The 21,526-nt window shown below is 38.4% G+C and overlaps 1 protein-coding gene across 1 annotated transcript; it reads right to left on the bottom strand.

The window, feature by feature from the left end:
- Positions 1-1,653: 1,653 nt before the first annotated feature.
- On the bottom strand, positions 1,654-14,658 carry LOC149284791 (solute carrier family 35 member D3-like). Its single transcript, XM_089496250.1, has 2 exons — positions 14,223-14,658; positions 1,654-2,477 (listed from the first exon to the last, which is right to left on the bottom strand). Exons 1-2 carry the CDS (start codon positions 14,656-14,658, stop codon positions 1,654-1,656), a joined length of 1,260 nt encoding a protein of 419 aa, XP_089352376.1.
- Between the last annotated feature and the right edge of the window lie 6,868 nt (positions 14,659-21,526).

The raw sequence follows: 21,526 nt of genomic DNA, 5'->3' as shown, positions 1-21,526 counted from the left end.
GCCTCTCTCCCTTCCTCCAATCAGGGGTGTGGGTGGCCGGGGAGTTTCCACTGTTTTGAGGAAGAGCTCTGGAAGCCGTGATGAACAGAGCTAATACCAGGGAGAAGCGGATGAAGAAAGAAGATAGAAGAAGGGGCAAGAGAAGAAGCGGTGCTGTGGGAAAGGAGACAGGGCCATGGAAACAGTTGGTGTAGAATGTATGGGGACATTGAGAGTGTGTAATGAGTAAGAGCATGAGAGAGTTTGAGAGAGCATGAGTAAGAGTGAGTAAGTTATAATGTGAGTGTGTGAGTGTGAGAGAGTAAGTGGGAGTGTGAGAGAGCATGAGAGAAAATGGGAGTGTGAGTTTCTCTCAAATATCTAAAGTCTATCGTATATGGTTCTTACGTAAAGCAAGTTGGGCCACCCCTGTATTAATACAAAAAGAATTGTTAGTATTAATATTGGTCCAACAAACTAGTCTTCCTTTTTACACCAGGTTTCTGCCACTTTGACATGTACCACATCAACATTTTCTTTGTTAACAGGAGCACATTTGGAGGCAATAAAATAATCAGTTGGTGTAATATACCTATAATGCCTTTGTCACTCTACAAAGCTCATGGTAATTTTTTTATTTTCTTCCCTATGCTAGGTGCAACTTTATTTTACACATTTTTCACACCTCCTACCATTTATGTATTTCTGTGCAGAGAGTATTTCCTAATGATGAACTCATTTAAAACAATCGTGCAAAACATTTTAGCCATTTATGTTCCAAAATATTTGGAACATAAACTACATATTAGATATGTATATAATCTACACTGCCCTACTATAACAAATTACATGCACACTGTGGTTGCCAGCCCTAAATAATGAGCATTAAAATAAATAAAAAATACATTATGTTTGGTAGGTAAAGGGGGTAGAATATTTACCCCCTGTTCAAGTTTTCATTATGTCCTGCATTTAGGAAACACATTTTGTGTGGTATTTATCCAACTTTGTCATAACTTTTAAGTTTCCAGTTTTTAGACTTTGTGCCCCTTCTCCTTCCAAAGATCTCCATTCAATATCTTCAGTCTCATGATTGTTTGTTCGTAAATAATTAAAATTTTCCTTTTTTCTCCGTTACTACAGGAACATCTAGCACTTGCTACATGCCTGAGAAAGAAAAACTACAGAAATATTAACTATATAACGGTAAACTGTGTTATCCATCAACTCGCAAAAAAATTGCGAGTAGTAATTAGTAAACAAGTTTCTTAAAAACAGTAATAGTATAATACAACTGAGAAATGTAATTAAAATGTGAAGGGGATCATAAAAAGCAATCAAGTACAATTGTTGGAACCTTACAAAAATCTTCATCAATCAGTTACATAAATGATTATTTTGGTGATCATGCATCTCCTTCCTTCATAGTACGTAAGATGTTTAAAATTTGATTGTTGCATATTTTTCAATTAACTTAGATTAAAACTCATGATGAAATGTATAAGACAATGATCTTTATAACAGTTAGAAAATTCAATTTTAAGTCAAATGAAATACTTTTACAAATGAATGTCGTTTATATGACAGACCATTTTCATGAATACTTATTTTTCACGGCTCTTAGCATAAAAAGTTAGCTACTCTCATTATCAACAATTAACATCCACTTTACAATTATGGACTTGGCAGTTCCTCATTCTCTATCAGGTAATCTTTCTTCAAAAATCTTACGCCCCTCACCATCCTCCATACACCAAGATATGCATCCCTTAAAGAACCCCTATTATCTCCATTAGGGTAAGATCCTACTGGCTCATGTGATTGCAAAACTGCCTTTAGTGAATTCTCAGACTCAATTTCTTGAGTCGGACAGACAGTAGGTGGTTTTTCATCTGCTTGCCTTTCAATATTGTTGTCCTGTGAAATCTCTTCCATTACAAATGGTGGTTGTTCTCCAGTCTTCTCTAGTTTGCCTTCCTTAGTAGCCTCCTTTTCCAGATCTTCATAGTTGATCTGCTTTTTAGTCTCAAGATATTTGGCTACACAATAGATTACAGAACCAAAAGTGTTGACAACCACTCCTGCAATAAAAAGTGAAGTGGGTGCGACATCGCTGAAAGCCAGCATGCCGACAGTAATAGTGGCGATGCTCTTGACCACACCAACAAAGCTGGTAGTGACAGCAGAGTTTATGTAGGTGCAGTGAAGTGTGGTAAAATTCATGGCACAACCAATAAGAGTACATGCAATAAATGTGCATACCATAGTTGGATCCTTCCAACCAGGGAAAGACCAAGCATTAATGAGGTCCATGCTGGCAAAAGAGAATATAATCAGCAGAGGGGTGGCTGTAACAGCAATGATGTACTGGGCTGTGAGAGGTCCATAGTCACTATCAATACTTGTCTTCTGAATAATTACTAGATAAGCAGCATGTACTAACACAGCCAACACTCCAGTAATGTATCCTACTGTCTCACCACTCAGATCACCAGCTCCTGTTTTGAACAGAAAAGGAAACAAAACAATGGATCAGTTTTTGTATGAATACAAGTACTTTGTAACAACAAATTTCTATTTGAATTGAAAATACGCAGCAACATCTGAGCAATTGTACGTTATTAATAAAAGTAAGTAGTGAAACAAGTCCATTGTATCATGCTATACTAAGGATACATTTAAATGTTAGTGAAAGCTGTTCAGTATACAGGACAACAATTAAATCTAGTCTCCTTTTGGTAAAACTGTATTTCATACAAAACAGAGAAGTCCTGGGGACCTAAATTAATCTATTTGAGATTTATGGGGGGTTTTCAAATCAGTTCTAACTAGTCAATCACTTGTGGGTTAACGAATCACAAAATTGCTTTTAACCCGCAGGAGTCAGACGGTATTGAGTCATCTTGAGTTGTAGTTGAGTGTGAAGTCATGTTGGCAGTAGCCAGTCTGGACATCTTTTCCAATGCATACAATTTTGCAAACTCAGTTGCAGTCAACATTTATTGAATTAAGACATCAGGGAATTTAACGGTGAATACAAATATTGTACAATTGACTGTTAATGTTTGAATACATGTCCTGGTTTTGACCTCTCAAACTAATTTTTGTGACTACATTGTTTAATGGAACAGCATTACAAAGATACATTACAAGTACTTTAATAAGCATTCTTTGGAAGTTAAAAAAATAAAAACATTTACATTAGGGAGAAGCAGCAGCTCCAGGACTGCAGCATAATGCCTCCTTTGTAGTATGTTTCTCACCACTGACTGGGTACTTGAATGAGCAAATCATCGGCACAAAGGCGCTTACACTGAAATCAATGGAATTGCTTTCGTCGCATTTGCAAGGGGGAACCCCATGCAACATTAATTGATACAGTGCTGGAGCTAGCTGCAGGTAAGTATACTACATGTCAGAACACATCTCCTGCATAGAAAATAGCTGGTAGGCATTGAAAGGGCAAATGCATATGGGGAAATTCTACAGAATCCCCCTATGCATTTGCAAGGGGGCCACCACGTAAATTTAATAAGAGCCCTCAGTTATCATATGCATCAAAGTGCATATGATGGATGGAGTGTGCCTTTAACATTCAACTCAACAAGCTGCTGATGGACCATCTGAGTTGAACTGAAAAAAATCTATAAGAAAATTTTTCAAAGATTTTTCAGCTGCTCTGCACCTATGTATTGAGTGGGTAAACACAAATGCATTTGATGAAGTATGCATCAGTGGTGATTTTCCAGAGAACAAGGTTACAGTTCACTTCCATATGGGCTTTTTTCCGCTTGTCTCTTGTAACAGAGATCACAGATGTTCCATCCGCTATGAGGTTGTGCACAGAACATAAAAAATGGTGATATCCTTAAAAGAAACGTGAATGATCAGATTATTGCCAGCTCAGTCCTCATTTATAATTTAAAAGTCTCTCAGTGGGTGCTCAAGCTGTGATCGAGGGAGGATCCTAACTCCCAACACATACAGCCAACAAATTGCTCAAGGATAACAAGTATACACCAGTTAAAATTATACTCACTTTTGAGCCCTTCATAGTAAAATCCATGGCTTTTGATAAAGCACATTAAGTGCTCCTTCTTTCATTCATGCGCTACTGTCATGTTTTTTTCTATTAAGGACTAAGGACTGTAATAAAACTGAGTTAACAATTTTATCTGATGTTTAATTCTCTGAAAATCTTCTGAAAATCAACACTGGCATGTGTCTTCAATATAAAAGATAAGAGCCATGAAGTGTAAAACTAATAATACAAAGAATGGAGTCGATTAAAGTAACCTAACATGATTTGAAGTTATCTAATAATAGAAATAGTTTAAGAACAAGTTGATTTGGGAACTTTGCTTCAAAGAACCCATCTTAATGATATAGTATATGTGTATAAGCACCAGCTCCTACCACTGATAATGTAAAGCTTATGTCTTGTAAAACATTATTAAAATATTATTTGCAACAACTGTGTATACCTATACATGCAGCTTTTTTCTAACCTGCACCAAATTGTGAAAAAAAAAACCATAATGTTTTTTTTAATGGGTTTCTACATTTGCAAATGTCCACGGAGAAGCGGACGAAGTAAGAAGAAGGAGCAGCCGATAAAGAAAGAAGGCAGTAGAACAAAAATAGAGATTAAACAAAGTATATAAACTGGGCTGCAGCTAATCCCCAATTAGATAGGAGAACAGAGTCTGGAGTCTTCAATGCTAAAACATAGCTTTTATTAATCCAATGTTAAAACCATCACAGCACGGAAAGGTACATTGTCAGTTACTGGACATCAATTAATTTTCAAATTAATCTTCAACAAACTGAGTCGGCCTTACGACGGCTTCATCAGACTTATTACTCCAAAGGTAATAAAGTAGACACTCTATGAGCAAGAAAACTTTGGACCCACTCGTCCTCCTCATTGATTCATTACTTACAAACGCCTGATACCAGAAGGATATATAATCCTAAACGCATCATGGATCCGTTTGCTGCTCTCTACAAATTTAAAATCCCATCAACACACACCACAACCATAAGACCTTTCTTGTGTCCCTCCCCATACCCAAGCTCCATCTTACTAAACCTCCCACAGTGGAAGAAGTGACTCAAACTATATCTGCTCTCAAAGCACACAAGACGCCTGGTCCTGATGGTTTGCCTACTTCATACTATCAGAAATGTAAACATGTTCTAGCTCCTCATCTCTGTGATCTCTATACACATCTAATGGAGTCCTCTTCACTTCCCTCAGAGATGGCTGAAGCGCATATCACTACAATACCCAAGCCAGGGAAGACCCCAACTGATTCTAAGATTCTAGCGGAGCGTCTGAACTGCCTTTTGCCAACTCTGATTCGAAATGATCAAGTGGGTTTCATTAAGGGCCGTCAGCCCTCTGATAACACACGCCGGATTGCAAACATCTTCAACGGCGGCCGTGCCTCCTTCTCTTCTTGGATGTGGAGAAGGCCTTTGATCGGCTCCACTGGGATTTCATGTTGCTGGATTTCTGTCACGGCCTTTTGATATTTCTAACAGCACGGGACAAGGCTGCCCTCTCTCCCCGTTATTGTTTGCATTGGCAATGGAACCCCTTGCAATAGCGGTACAGTCAAAAGCGGATATCAAGGGATTTGTGTGCCACTCACAGATCCTCTGACGTCTTTACCAACGTTACATTCTTTTCTTGAGGATTTTGGCAACATCTTGTACTATAAAATCAATTGGAGCCAATCTCAAGCTTTGAACCTAGGTTTCTCTGCAGAGACGGTCATGCAATTATCAAAAGCATTCCCGTATGGGTGGAGATCTGATTACCTCACATATTTAGGAATTAAACTCACTAAATCTATCCACACTCTTGCTAAAGTAAATTACCAATACATTTGGCGGGCAAATAAGGGAGATCTCCAGAGATGGTCTAAGTTGGAATTGTCATGGACTGGTAGAATTGTCTCCTTCAAAATGAATTCTCTAACGAAATTGCTTTATTTATTTCAAACTCTGCCAGTACCTGTATCACCTACCTTCCTACGGGAAGTTCAGTCGACGGTGTCTACCTTCATCTGGGGTTAAAAAAAAAAAGCACGGCTCTTGATTCGGATTTTACAGCGCCCCAGGATGTTAGGTGGCCTGGGGGTTCCAGATATTAAGAAATATTACCTTGCAGCTACCCTCCCACATGCTCTCCAGCTATTTTCAGACTCTGCACAGGTGGCATGGGTTGATCTTGAAAATATGTTTGCAAGTCCTTTGGTATTAAGGGATTTGTTCGCCCAGCCCTCCCCCGTCTTTTACCTACCACAAAACTGTTGCTGACCCTTTGGGATAAATACAGATCACTCCTTGGTTTCCCATCAACATTATCTGAGCATGCCCCCATCACGGTTCTGCGCTCCCTCCTACCCCACTTCCCTATTGACTCCTAGATGCGAGCTGGTATACAGTCAATACGCCACCTTATTTCGCATGATCACGTTCATTCTTTTCAAGACTTGAGGACTGACTACTCCCTTCCCAATAAGGACTTTTTAAAGTTTTTACAATTCCGCAACATTATCCAGAAATATTGGAAACCTGCTCCTTCGATGTCTTCTCGCCTCAGATTATCAAACTGTGTTTTTGTGCTCCCACAGTACCTAAAGCTATCTCCACCTGCTACTATTAGATTGTAGATCCGATGTTAAGCTTCCCTACATGGCAGCGTGGGAAAATGAGCTTAATTGTTCTTTTGATGTACAGGAGTGGTATACAGCCCTGGAGGCGATGAAAGGAGTATCTAAAAATGCTATCCATTTTGAGACAGATCAAGCTATCTAGGATTTTTCCATCGGCTTCTCCCTGATGCTGGAGACTTTGTGGTCAAAGAGGAACGATGGCTCATGCATGATGGGGCTGTCCTTTGTTGACGAATTTGTTGACGAACTGGTAGGAAGTCTTTGCGCTTATTAACAACTTGCTTGCAGTCCCGATTGTTAGTTCCATCTCGGTCCCCCTCCTGGATATGCTCCCTCATAACCTGAGCTCGCCGTGTCATAAACTCCTGGTTCATGTTCTTTTAGCAGCTAAAAGTTGTATTGTCAGAAGGTGGAGAAACCCTGTGCCTCCATTCCTACAGGAGGTTTTATATTCTGTGGCCACTACTCGTACGTATGAATGCATGGCACATTCGGCGCTGGGCATCTCGCATGTCTTTCAGTCGACCTGGGACAGATGGGACCAATTTTATCTTAATACATTTTGTAATACTCCCTCTGGTTTCCTGCTTCCTGGTATGCGTATTCCTTGGGGTTTGAAAGCCGTCCGTCCACTATGATTTCCATATTTAGTTTGTTTATGCTTTAATTGTTTTTCTCTCTTTTTCCCTTCTTTCCTCACTCTTTCTCCGTCCCTTCCTTCCATGGACAGAGTGCATATTACCATTGATACATCTCCCATTTTTTTTTCTCTTTGTATACATTTGTATTTGTTTTCCTCTGACCTTTTTTAAATTCTGTCTTTTGGAATGTTTGTTTTGTTTACTATTGCATACTCATTATTCCGATGCTCAGTGGACCTTGTTTTATTTATTGATGCATTACCACATTGTCATGATCTGGGATGAGGTCAGATGAGCTATGTACTGCTCTTTTCTCTTGTTTTTCGATTATTCGATTAATCTAATAAAAAACAATATGCAATTTTTTTGTTTATTTAAAATTATTTAATGAACAAACTGGGTGTTAGAAACAAACAGCAGAATAAAAAACTTAAAATTTACATTAATTTACATTTACATTACATGTTGCACACAACACTTTTACCTATTGATCACAATGGCATTTATCTAACCTTCTTATTTTACTATGACATAATAATAAAAGCTATTTTAAAGCTATTTAGGTTTTAATACCTAAAAAGTTTTACTGGTAAATATTATTTCACATGTAAACTATTTGTTCAGTAAAAACAATGATTGAGGAAAAAATGCATTTCTTGTTTTTATTTCCTTTTGTTTGCCAACTTGCCCCTCAGTTATGCACATCTGTCCCCAGGCTTGCCACTCTGTCCCCGACATATGCAACTTTGCCCCCTGATATGCCTTCTACCCCCCAGATATGCCTTATACACCCCAGATATGCCACTCTGCCCCCTGATATGCCTTATACCCCCAGGTATGCCTTATACCCCCAGATATGCTATCAACTTCTCGTTGGCATAATAGGCCATGCTTATTGCCTCCCCTGGCTGGTCCTTCGTGATGGGACTGAAAATGGGGTTTTTAAAGGAATGCAAATGTTCACACATACTGCATTTAAACTGTCTGCCAGTCCAACCAATGTACTGAATCTGACAGAGAGTGCAGGTAATAAGGTAAACAAAATTTTAGTGCAGCAATTGGCATATGTTTTTAGGTCAAATTGTACTCTAGTGACCGTGGAGAAAAATTGTTTGCCCACATGAATATAATTGCAGCACATGCAAACCTGGTGGCAACACCTAAAGTTATGAACTGTGCTCAACCAGGAGGGAAGAGGCTTGCTATTGCTTGTAGAAGTAAACATACTAGGGGACAACAGTGTCACCACCTTCCCGTGTAAAAACAGAAGTATTTCCTTAAGCAATCGGCTAGCTCTTTATCCTCATTTACATAATTCCCTTCATTTGTATTTAATTATTCCTGATTTATATTTTCTTCTCTTACCTTTATATCTAAAAAAAAAAGACTTTATCGCTCTTTTTTTGTTAACCCTGTAATTTTCTCCTCTGTGTGTGCTTTGGAGCATTTTCTAATGTGCTTTGCCTCCCTAAGCTTAGGCTTGTATTTGCTTCCATCTTCTTCATTTTGTGTCTGTTCATATTTCCAAAAAGGTCACTTCTTCTCAATCAACATATTTGTGGCTTCCTTTTTATTTTACTTTTGCTAACAAGTCTGATGCAATGTTCTGCTGCCTTTTGCAGGACATCTCTTAAATGGCTCCACCTCACCTGGACTCCATCTAAAGATGTCCAGACCATCAAAGACTCACCTACCAGTCTCTCCATTTTTGGAAAATCCACATTTCTAAGAACAAAAACCTTGGTTTTAGTGTGGTGCATGGTAACCTCTCTCCTTATAATGTATTTGCTCAATTATAAGACAAGGTTTTTTTTCAGAGCAAATGCTCTGAAAAATACCCCTCGTCTTATAATCGGGGTCTTCTTATAATCAGACCTCAAATAGGTCTGACTATGAGACTAAGATCCAGATCCCACGCAGCGCTGCAGGGGACCTGGATCCTCCTGTCTTATGCCCCCCATTTAACCCCCCCAATTTACGGGCCAGCGTGTAGACGTCTACACGATTTGCGTAGACAACTTCCACTGCGAATCGCTTTGACGTCTACACGCTGCCCCGGCTACACACCGGGGTTTCCAAAGCACCGGTAAGTTTGAGGGGGGGTGTTAAATGGGGGGGCATAAGGCATTTCTGTAGGCAGAGTGCTCTATGAAATGCCTTTTATCCCCCTTAATGCCACTCTGCCTCCTGAAATGCCTTATACCTCCCTATATGCCTTTTAACCCCCTAAATGCCAGAGTGGCATATAGGGGTATAAGGCATTTCTGGAGGCAGAGTGGCACATAGGGGGTCAAAAGGCATATCATGGGGCACAGTGGCATATAGAGGGTTAAAAGGCATATAATGTGGCACAGTGGCATTTAAAGGGTTAAAGGGCATATCATGGGGCACAGTGGCATAAAGGGGGTATAAGGCATTTCTGGGGCAGATATACATAACTGGGGGGCAGGTTGGAAAATAAAAGGAAATAAAAACAAAATATTTTTTCTGAATCATAGCTTTTATTAAAAAAATAGTTTACATGAATTAACATTTACTGGTAAAACTTTTAATATTCAGATTTTGGGGGGTCGTCTTATAATCAGGGTCGTCTTTTAATCGAGCAAATACACTATTAAACCACACTGATTTATGATCACTGGAGCCCAAACACTCTCCTACAGTGACATCTGAAGTCAAGTCTCCATTTATAAATAGTAAATCCAGCACAACTTCTATCCTTGTTGGCTTCTCTACCAACTGCTTTAGACACAGTCCCTGTAAGGAATTTAGAATGTCTCTACTCCTGATGACCCAGCTGTTTGGTTTTTTCCAGTCTACATCAGGGAGACTAAAGTCTCCCATAATGATAACCTCACCTTTCATTGACATGTTAGTCATTTCTTTAAGTAGTAGATAGACACGCTCCTCTGCTTGTCCAGGGGGTCTATAGATCATACGAATGGGAACAACCGCTTTGTTACATAATTGGCAACCTCCCACCTTTCTGCCATCTCTATCCTTTCTATATAAAATGTATCCTGGTATGGCAAATCCCAGTCATTTTGTTCATTGTACCAGGTCTCTGTAATCGCAACTAAATCCCCATCACTTGTCACTAATGCAGTAAGTGCAGGGATCTTATTTCTTAAACTATGAGCATTTGTACATATCACCACCAAGCTATTTTTTAACCTATGTGTCACAACATGTTCCGGTTTAGCTTTTTCTTTATCTAAACTGATCCCACCATTCCTTTCTCAACTTCCCAAAGTTAAGCCCTGCCTTGACCCTCCTCTAGCTACCCCTTTAATGTTAACTTCACCCTCCCCCCACTCTAGTTAAAAATCTCTTCCAAACCTTGGGGTCAGAGAGTTGTCTTATCAAGTATCATATTTATCAAAATTGTAAAATGCCCTTCGATTTTTGTCTGAACTGAAACTGAATTGTATTTTAAATAAAAATGGAAAAAGAAAAATATATCTGACCATTATGTAAGCTCATCACCAGGTCTTAACTATGCTGTCAGCTACCCTTGACCTTCCCATACTCAATACTTTTTCCTGTACTTTTAGTCTGTTGTTCTTCCTCCTACTTTGCTCTCATTACTTCCTTCTATACTGTACGATCACACTATTGTATCCTTCTATATATCTGAGCTTAGGTCTCTCTTTATATTTTTTATAGCTTATCCTTTTCTGAGCCTTCTGTCTCTTTCTCTCATATATATACTTCTAACTCATCCTTTGCCTCTTCCCCATTCTAATATGTATGCCAGTGGGTCATGAATTCATCATACCATTGGTTCAATAAAGTTTCATTTGGGTTATTATGGAAATAAGGAGAAAAAACCCCCAATATAATCAATATATATATCACTAAACACCATTTGGAAAGGTACACAAAAATGTAGTATTAGTTTCCCTCCATTTACCAGCTCCTTGTTTCTATTTGGGTCTTGGTATGTAAATGTAGCAGCCTTTAAAATGGTTGGTTAATTTACAAAAGGGAGAGCTGGCAAAATAGTTGTGGTTTAAATCCCATTACTTCACTGTCCATTAAAAAGGACCACTGACAGGTTTCTACAACCAGGGGCGGACTGGGAATGTTTGTACACCAGCCCATATACTTCATTGTGCGCTTAAGCTTATGTGCCAACACACCACACCAGGGGCGAAACCACAAGACTCCTGTGTGAAAATTGCACTGGGGCATTTCCACCATCACAAACAACATGTACCGCAGTGCCACCTTTGCCACCACCTTGTATGTGCCATCTGTTCGGCCAAACATGTATTTGCCATCTTTGTACCCAAGCAGCTTGACTATGCCCCCAAGCAGCTTGTCTGTGTCATCTTTGTCACAAAACAGCTTGTATGTGTGCCAAAGAGCCTGCCTGTGACATCTCTGCCGCTAAACAGCCTGTCTGTGGAACCTCTGCCCCTTAACAGCCTGCCTGTGCCATTTGTGCTTCTACTTATACATTAATTCATTCATTAACTCATTTGCTCATTCATTCACCCATTCAGCTTCCTTCACCCCCTTACCTCACCTGCAGGTTTTTTTCTGGTCCAGGGGTCATCTGAGCAATACTGGGCCATCTTGATGTCTATGTTGGCAGACAACCGCCTAATTCTGGCCCGCAACTTACTGCTGTGGGATTCGCACACTGTGTGAGAATCTCTCTTTTCTCACCTAGGGAAAGTAAGACATCGGAGTGGCCTCAGTGCTGCTCAGCTGGCCCCTTTTGTTAATGGTAGGCCAGTCCATCTCTGTCCATAGCAAAAAGATCTAAGCTAGCCCTGTGTTATGCATATTTAAATTAGTGAGGAGATGTTGAAAAAATCTTACTTATTTAACTATACACAGGGCCAGTCAATCTGTTCCAGCAACCGTAGTTGTTTTATTTTTATCTGTACAGTATATAGTTTACCAACAATGTGGAGCTTATTAGCTGTCATGCAAAATAAACTATACAACTTAACAAATATTTAAAACTGAATTAACTCTTTTATGTAATGGTATTTAAACATACCTCTGGATACTATAATGGGAATTCACATTCAATTCTTTATTTTCAACATATTTTGAAATAAATATCTTCTTCAAAACATATTTTAGGTAAATTTTAACCATTAAAATTGAGTTTGATTTTATTTTGCATTGCAAACACTAAGACACCTTGGAGGTAGTATATTGTCCAGAGGATACCACTTTACATCAGCTGCCATGGTTTGTGAGATTACCCTTTGCCTTCCCATACTGAAAACCAAATTTATAACCCAGACTTTAACTCAGGAAGCAACTAGTTGTTTCTCTGCTCTTATCTCTTGTAACAACTATAAATTGCTATTTTGTATATATATATATATATATATATATATATATATATATATATATATATATATATATATATATATATATATATATATATATATATATATATATATATATATATATATATATAAAACGGTATATCTCAAAGATACTAATAACGTATCATAGTTCTCTGGGAAAGGTGTAGGTAACTTATTTTTTATTGACACACCGTGTCTTGTGCATTCAGTCAAGATCAATAATAAAAAAACAATAAACTATTGATGCATTTAATGCAATTCTGGACCACATGGTGTTATATATGACTAGCAAAACCATTCATTTCAGATTGTTTGTGACCCCCTGTTTTACAACTTCACTGGGGTCATTTAGGTCCCCAGACAATGTTTACAGAAATGTGAGTCTCACACAGTTAAGTTCTGCTGCACATACTAAGCCAGCTTGAAATCTGAAAGTAAATGTAAATCTGTCTATTATTTACTAAATAACTAAAAGAGTTTGTACTACATGTTTGTTTTTTCTTATATTTTTTAAATTATTTTAAAGATAACATAATGAAATTCTTTTTTTTATGTTATTCCACAATTTTGGAAAATTAATAAACTCTTGTTAATTATATTCCAACATCCCATTCACTCATAATGCAAATGTTATCTAAAACATGGATGCATACGATGCTGGGCTTTATCATGATTAAATTATAACCAATTTAATTTGCATCAGTAAGCACTTGTGCCTTTCAATGATTTATGTATCATGTGAACAAATACTGCACACCTTTAGGGGGTAGTGACTAGAATATAATTTCCAAGCCTCAAATTTGCCTTAAATTAAACAGACATAATTATTAAAGTGTTATGGCAGAAGATCAAGTGTAGCACATTTTGTAACCCATACTTGATTGATACAGTTTGTAGATAAAAGGGTCCCAAACTGGTATTTTTTCATCTTTTTTATGTGTTTATCAAATAATGGTATCCACTTCGAATACATATTTCATTAAACGTGGTTAAAAAACGGATTGATCCACATCCTAGGCATATCAGATTCAGGAGTGTTTTACGTTACAGAGAGAAAATTAGATTTCCTTATTAATGAATATTCCCCACATCCTGGGGAAATCTCTTGCTGGTGCTCTCTCGCTGCCAATCAATTGATCAATGATCGACAAGCTTTGACAGACTGCATCATTTTATGAAGATCATGACCTCAAGAGAAGTTCCTAAAGTCTGCTACAAAGAGTCTAAAGTCGAGATTGCTGAGAAGCAGATAACATGCCCTCCTTTTCCCTTCCCCGGTATACACGTTCAGTTAATACTACTGCATTGTCTAACTCCTTCCAAGTGCTTTATTGTAACTCTGCCAAATAGGGCTTCTGGGATTGCTTTTAGCGCTGTCATCTGATGATCACCATGCAAACCACCTGAGGCTTGGACAACTCCTACATAGTCTAAAAATGACATTATAAGGGCAGGTGACACATGAAATACTTGTTGAAGTAACATCTCTGTCATAGTAAACCAGGGCACAACTACTCCATTTATTCTTGTAACTTCATGTAAAAGATTGAAGCTCACCATAGTGGCCATTGGTGACTTACCTGCCAATGCAGCACCGCAAGTGGTGATGAATACAGCTACCAGGACCCCTATGGAAGGTAACCCGTTCCTCAGGACCAGCACTCCAATCAGCAGGGTTACCAAGGGCAGGCATCGCTTGAAGACCACGTACATAGGCAGGCTGAGACCCCTTAAGGACCACAAGGTCAGACTGGACTGTAGGGTGGAAAGTATTGTCACCCCAATAAACATCCGAGCCAAGCTCAACCCATATGGTGGGACTGAGATCTTCCCCCAGCGTCTTAGCACTTCTAAGGTAATTGCTGCAATGGAACTGGTCATACATTGCACCAGAGTCAGGAAGGAGAATTGGTACCTACTAATAAGAAACTTCAGTAATATGTTTAGAGAGCCAGAGAAGATCCCATGCGCTACAGCCACTGAGATCCCCAGCAGTCGTCCTCTGCAGATTTGCATCCTGAGCTCAGCACCTAAAGCACCAAAGAAGAGTTTGCCTACGCTGCGAGTACAGAGTCTGCAAGGGGAATCCCCTGATGTCTTACGGTCTGCCTGTGACTCAGTGCATCAGCATTGCACAGTCAATCCCTTTTCTTGTATTTCTGGATAGCACCACCAACCACCCTATTGGTAATGCTGAGTAGGATGAAGATTGGAGGAGGAAAAACTAACTCCCTGGATGAAACTGATCACTGATCAATAGAGGGGTACAGAAAAAAAAATCAGTGAACAGAGAAACCTCTCTGGAGTATTTTATCTCCCTCCCCCATACGGGATCCAGAGTCACTGACGCATTTGGACCAGGGTACAAATGCTGTTTCCATTTACTTAATTATATGTGAGTAGTTTATGGAGATTGCTATTTTTTTCTGTTGGCTTAATGAGTCACTGTTAGCAAAAGAGGAGGAATGGTAAACTGGGATAAAATTGGGTATTTTATTTAAACTTTCCTAATCAACGCAAAACTTTAGAAGTCATTTTTCTATATGTTTGAAACTAATAGTGAGACATTTTCTTTCGATTCATCAGATTATAGTAAAGATAGCTTGAGAATTAGACGGTTTAAGACAAGTTAATTTGACAATAGGGGGTCGCCATTGACACCAATATATCTCACCATTAACCATTTAAGTAACCCATTCAGTAGTTCCGATTAAGCCTCAGAAAACCAGCTATCTTGCACAAGCATCTGAACATAGGTCTGTTCCATCGTCCTTTATGTATGGCAAGGGTTAAATGATGCATCTATCCTATGCATTGAAACACTGATATTGTATAGAGATGTGAACAGTGTTATGTTAACTCTTGAATTAAAATAAAAATGAAATACTGCAGTAGTCTGCTCTTTGTCCATTCAAACAATAGGTTAATCTTGAATGAAATATCCCCCAGCTCTCCATCTCAGTGTAAATTGATGTGTGGGGGGTAGTATGTATCCTTATCTTATCACTTACTTTTTTCCCTATATTAATTTACTATGCAGTGTATTATTGAGTGACATCCTTGACAACAAAACAGTCAAATGACTTGTTTTTATTATAGAATGATGTCAATGTAATTAGAGCATAAAGTTAAACTATCAGATACTGCAGTGGTGTATTAGAATAAGCTAAATTGGTCACAGTTTGTAAAAAGAATAATACATTAATGTCAGTAGGTATTATTGTAGACCCAGCAGTTCCTGTGAACCATTAACTCTATGCATTAGAAAAATCCCAATCCATGCCGCAGTCTAGTAACAGTTCGTATTATTATATTATTATATGAAACATGCAGAATGTGCTTATTAGTATATACTATGACGGCTGAACGGACACGTGGAGGACTGAAGGTGGGTAAATCACACAAAACACTACCTAGTGTGTATGTTACTTAAAACCCTTTAATTTGTATTCACATCTATTTCAAGCATTAATGTTGCCTGAAGTAAAAATAGAAGCTCCATAAAACACTTTATTAAATATCCTATCCTTTATGTAGGCACCTATTTTGCAAGTGTGTTAATAGACTCCCTGGCAACGAATGGGTCAGCTCGTACCGAATACGTGTTGATTCCGAACTTGTTTCGTCGTTGATCTTTCAAAGTGAGTTTGGGTGTTGATGCGCTGTGAATCTCACGTCCCTTTATTTCTTATAAATGATCCGGGTGCCCGGCAGCGGTATAAAAAGCAGCGAATGCAAATCCCTTTCCTTAAGGCGTTTCTGTGTTGGTGCTGAGGACAGCTCCTCTCTGTCTCAGGGCACTGCGGCAGTGCTTCACTGCTATCCTTACAGTGTCCGCAAGTCACTGCATGGATGTAGTTTAGCACTACAGAGCTAAAGGACTCTTCTGTTATGGATTATTATCTCGGATATTCTGTCCAAGTTTCTGTTTCCCAGCTCTAGGTATATTGGCACAATATACCGCTGTGCATCTAGTGTGGAACCTCTGTAGATATATTTAAAGAAACACTCTTGCTAGATACAGTTTAAGCCAGTCTCATTTAATGAGAGCCATTTATGATTAATGAACAATTTTAAGGACTGCTTTGAACGTTTTTCAGGGTTATTTTAGGGATTAATGATATCATTTAAACTCAATTGTTTTATGTTTTGAGACTAACCACATTTCTTTACGATAGGCTGTTATAGAATAGACATAAATACATTCTCTAGACATGGCTGGCATGATTCAATGGCCCTTCTAAGAATTATTGAACACTGCAAGCTTTAAGCATGTTCAAAGAATCTTAGCCACTGCATCTATAAGTAGTTCAAATAAAAACATCTAATTGATGTTAGCAGATGTTGTTACCACAGTTAAAGCTCATCAGTTTCTATTGTGGCTTTTTATGGATGTCCATGTTAGCTGTGATATATATATATGTGTGTATGTGTGTGTGTGTGTGTGTGTGTGTGTGTGTGTGTGTGTGTCAAAAGCGGTTTGCACAAATCAACAGGCACTCTCCAGTCTTATACAAAAATAATGCATTCACTTATTGTGACGTACAAACATGGTGGTTTATCGAATGTTGCATGTGCTCTAGCTCTGTTGTCTTTGCTCAATCTTAATCATACAGTCAGGGACTTTGCCTAATGCAAGGATGTGGAGGAATAGACTTTATTAGTATTGCCATAAAGAATCAGCTCAGTGTGGTGTTTGGAGAGGCAAAGTCACCCAAAATAGTACATGATATGATGTTTATCAAAGCAAACAAATAAAAACACAATTTTCTTAATACTAATCTACATTACTGTACATAACATTGGGTTTCATTCTCAAATAGAAAATATATTTTCCTCACAGAATTTCCCTTTACATTGGATTAATACTGAACACTCCTTTTGCCTAAATCTGTTTATATTGATTTCGATGTAACTTTTAGGGGTTGCAGACGCAGTATAGATTCCACAACTGCTATTTAGGGTCTAGTTAGGGAGTTCAATGGTAAACCATGCAATTTCAACCACCATTAGCATCAATTAAGGTTTAGGTGGGTTATTAAATAAGGCCAGTGTGTGTCGAGAGCTACTAGAATACATGCTACCTATGGCGAACCACTGGTTGAAGAAGGCATATCCGTAGCACTTTAGTTAACTGATGTGCACACTGAACAGTAATACAGAACACAAACCATTACAAGATTAGAGTTTCTGATATAATTAATGTGGAAGCTTGACCATTTTTAAAAATATAATTACAGATATAAACATGGACAATAATGCTCAAATGTTTTTATGCTCAACTAAATTTTAATTTATGTTTTACTTACTTGCATGACTGTAATTGATTTCAAATGCACAGAGCTCCTCCTTTATGCTTTGGTATATATAGGGTTAAGGAAATATGTTCCTATCGAGCTCTGATATGTTTTCATGTCAGGCATTTTAATGTGCTCATCTATACACTGTTTTGACATTGTAGTCAGTGTCTTTGGAATTTTGCATATGTAGCAGTACATATTTTTTGCTAAATTCACAAGTAGGAACAGACAACAAAATTCATGTTTTGACATGTAACTGGGTCATTAATGCATAGAATTAAAAATTTCCCGATTTTCAAGTTGTGAATTTGTCAGGGTATGTGTGAATAGTTATGGCCTTTGAAACTACAACTGTGTCTGTCAAACTCTTTGTAATGCCTTAGGCAAAATAGTCATTTAATACAGTATTGGAGTCAACACAAATCTTATTTAAGTAGTAATATAAAATGTTTGTTTGAACACCAGTCATAAATCATCATAGATGCAGAAGATGTAAGATGGGTAAAACATGTAAATTACAGAAAAAGATGACATATTTGTATGTTTTTAAATGTACATTAACTGGAAAAGAATATAAAATAAAAAATGTTATCCATTGTAAATCACATAATGTAATTTACCTGTTGAAATGCAAATGTGACATTCAGTATGTCTGTCAAGCCACCAGAGAACTTAAAATAAAAGGTTTAGAACATCTCTGTGGTATACGTAATAAAAAATAAGAAACACAGTGTTCCCAAACACTGTGACAATTGTAGCGTTTTCATTTTTTTCTGATTTACAAATTATAGGCATTGATTTGGTATTGCCCCATTGGTGGGGGGGGGTATAATACAAGAACTTCAAAAAGATAGACTCAATACTGACTATTTTAGCATTTATTGGCTAATGTTATTTTCAGTTTTGCACACTATACCTTCCAATTCTATAATTTTTTTTATAATATATTTTTATTCATGATTCATTTTTATTATATGTACCGGTATTTATAACCTAAATATAACCATAAATTATGTAATGTATTTTATTTTAATTGTTCGCTTTTTTGAATTTCAAATGAGATGCAAAATGTATTTATTTCAAATGAGACCCATACATCATGATTTACTGATTGGAAAAATATATTCTTTATGTACTGAAGTTAATTAAATTTTATAATGAATATTTTATGGTATAATTGACATTATATATTTAGATAATTTTTTTCTACATTGTACATTGTAGATAGCATATATTTATTTATTTATAACACTGATGTAATTTTCAACATATAACTGTATAGCTACTATTTATTACTCCATTTTTTATAACAGTGTACATGGCTTTGCATTGAAGCACTGTGGTCCACATCTTGATGCGTTGCAGTGGGCAGTACTTAAGATCCTAGGCAGATCCGGCGTTTTATCTGGGACTGAAGAGCATCCCTGAGAGCTTCAGGGCTTTTCGTGCAAGGTGGGACCCGGTGAGCTGTCTGGTCACACTGCCTTCCCTTGAAGCTATACGCTGCTTTGATACGCTCAATTGCTTCATCAGGAAGCATTCAGCCAATATAAAGAGACAGTAGACAGAACTCAACTGTATATACTTTTTTATAGATTAGTTAGCAGGTCGTACACTATAATTTTTTCTCCTGAATAACCAAGCATGAACTTTACGAAATGAGTTGAGATCATCTGGACTACTATACTAAACGATTCATATTTATTCCTATGATGAGAAGCGGGACTTAATTCATGTTATTGAGCTCGGCGCCCCTCTCTCTCCTCTGCAAGCCCTCTAGCTCGGTCTTGGTGCCGGCTTGTAATGCTGAGCGCCGGAATATGGCGTCATTTCCGGCGCTCAGCAGTAAAGCAGCGCGCACCGTGGCAGAGCAGGGAGACTCGCCACAGGACTGCTGACAGGTAAGGTAAGTGAAGTACAAAGGGGGGGTAGGGTAGATAATAGGGAGGCAGGGTAGATAGTGAGAAGGTAGGGAGAGGAAGGGTAGATAATGACCCCTGGCGTCGGCAGGGGGGGGCGGCATTTTAAACTTCGCCCCAGGTGGCATTATGTCTTGGGCCGGCCCTGGTGATACTGTACCATTGGAGTTCTGTTAAGAGGTTTTTCTTTATACATCTTGATGAGTTTGCTTCAAACCCTAGGTTTGTGGGCGATATTAATCTATATAATTTTTGATATTTTACTTATACAACATTGCATTATTATTTTTTATTTTTATTTTGCTCATGTATATGTGCCCCTTGCTGTGTCTATTATTTTAAATTTAGAGGACAAGGATAGCTTTTCTTGGGAAAATCAAGTCTAGATGCTACAAGGTAAAAGGACATTCATAGGATTACAAGTATGATTTATTAGTCTTCTAATTAGACTATACCTATCGAAAATATTACCTGTCAAGCAGGCCCGGACTGGGACAAAAAATAGGCCCGGGCATTTAAGCCTGAGCAGCCCATATTTATTTATTTATTTATTGTTAAAGCCCACCCTTCATGTACCATCTTTGCATTTAATCATTCACACAAATCATTAACACATTCATTAATGCAGTCTCACAAATCATTCAAGCAATTCATCCACACATGAATTCATTAATTGTCATACGCATTCACACAATTCATCCACACATTTATTCATTCATTCTCATACGCATTCACACTACCCCCTCTCATCATCTTATCTGCCCCTTCTCACTATGTTCCCCCTTTTCACTATGTAACCCCCTTCCCCACTTCTCAATATGTACCGCCTCTATCTATCCCCTCTCCCCCTTTCTCACTACCTAACCCCCCTCTGCCCCTTCTCACTGCAGCCCCTTCCCTCACCCTATTTACCTTGTTGCCAGAGCAAGCAGCAACTGCGACTGCGCCTGTGGCAGGGCAGGATTGACTTAGGGGCTGATGGAGCTGCAGCTCCAGGCTCCTACCTTAAAATAGGCCCAGTCAGGACCGGATTAAGGCAAAGCCCCTTAAGCCCGCCACAACTGCAACCGGGTCCGCCACTCTAAGGCAGAGCCGGCCTTAGGTGTTCTGGCGCCCTGTGCGGACTACTCCTCTGGTGCCCCCCCATCCCAAAAAAAGAAAGGAATAAAAACTTGTAACAAAACTCCCCTTTCTCACTATCTATCCCCCTGTATCACTATCTACCACCTCTGCCTCTTCTCACTGTTATCATTATATACTGAGGCAGACATTGACGGTGGTACAGCATAATACTTATCACTATATACTGAGGCAGAAATTGACGGTGGTACAGCATAACACCTACCACTATATACTGAGGCAGACAATGACGGTGGTACAGCATAACACCTATCACTATATACTGAGGCACACATTGACAGTGGTACAGTGTAATCCCTATCACTATAAATTGAGCCAGACATTGACAATAGTGCAGCATAACCCCAATCACTATATACTACGCCAAACATTGTTGTGGTGTAGGCCTACCACTTCATTGTCTGGCTTAGTAGTAGGGATGCACCGAAACGAATTCTGGACTGAAACCGAAAATGCAGCATTTACCTGTCCGAAACCGAATATGACCTCCCCACACCATAAAAAAAAAACCTTTTATTTAAAGTA

The sequence above is a fragment of the Sceloporus occidentalis genome, unplaced genomic scaffold, assembly GCF_023333645.1.
Source record: "Sceloporus occidentalis isolate IW3139 unplaced genomic scaffold, rSceOcc1.0.p SCAF_88, whole genome shotgun sequence".
Taxonomy (NCBI): Eukaryota; Metazoa; Chordata; class Lepidosauria; order Squamata; family Phrynosomatidae; genus Sceloporus; species Sceloporus occidentalis.
Note: the sequence above shows the minus strand (reverse complement) of the source record. Positions and strands in the feature narration are given on the sequence as shown.

Coding starts and splice junctions, on each gene's coding strand:
- LOC149284791 (XM_089496250.1), bottom strand. CDS start 14,658: ATGCAAATCTGCAGAGGACGACTGCTGGGGATCTCAGTGGCTGTAGCG. Junction 2,478..14,222: donor TTGCGGTGCTGCATTGGCAG/GTAAGTCACCAA, acceptor TGTTCAAAACAG/GAGCTGGTGATCTGAGTGGT.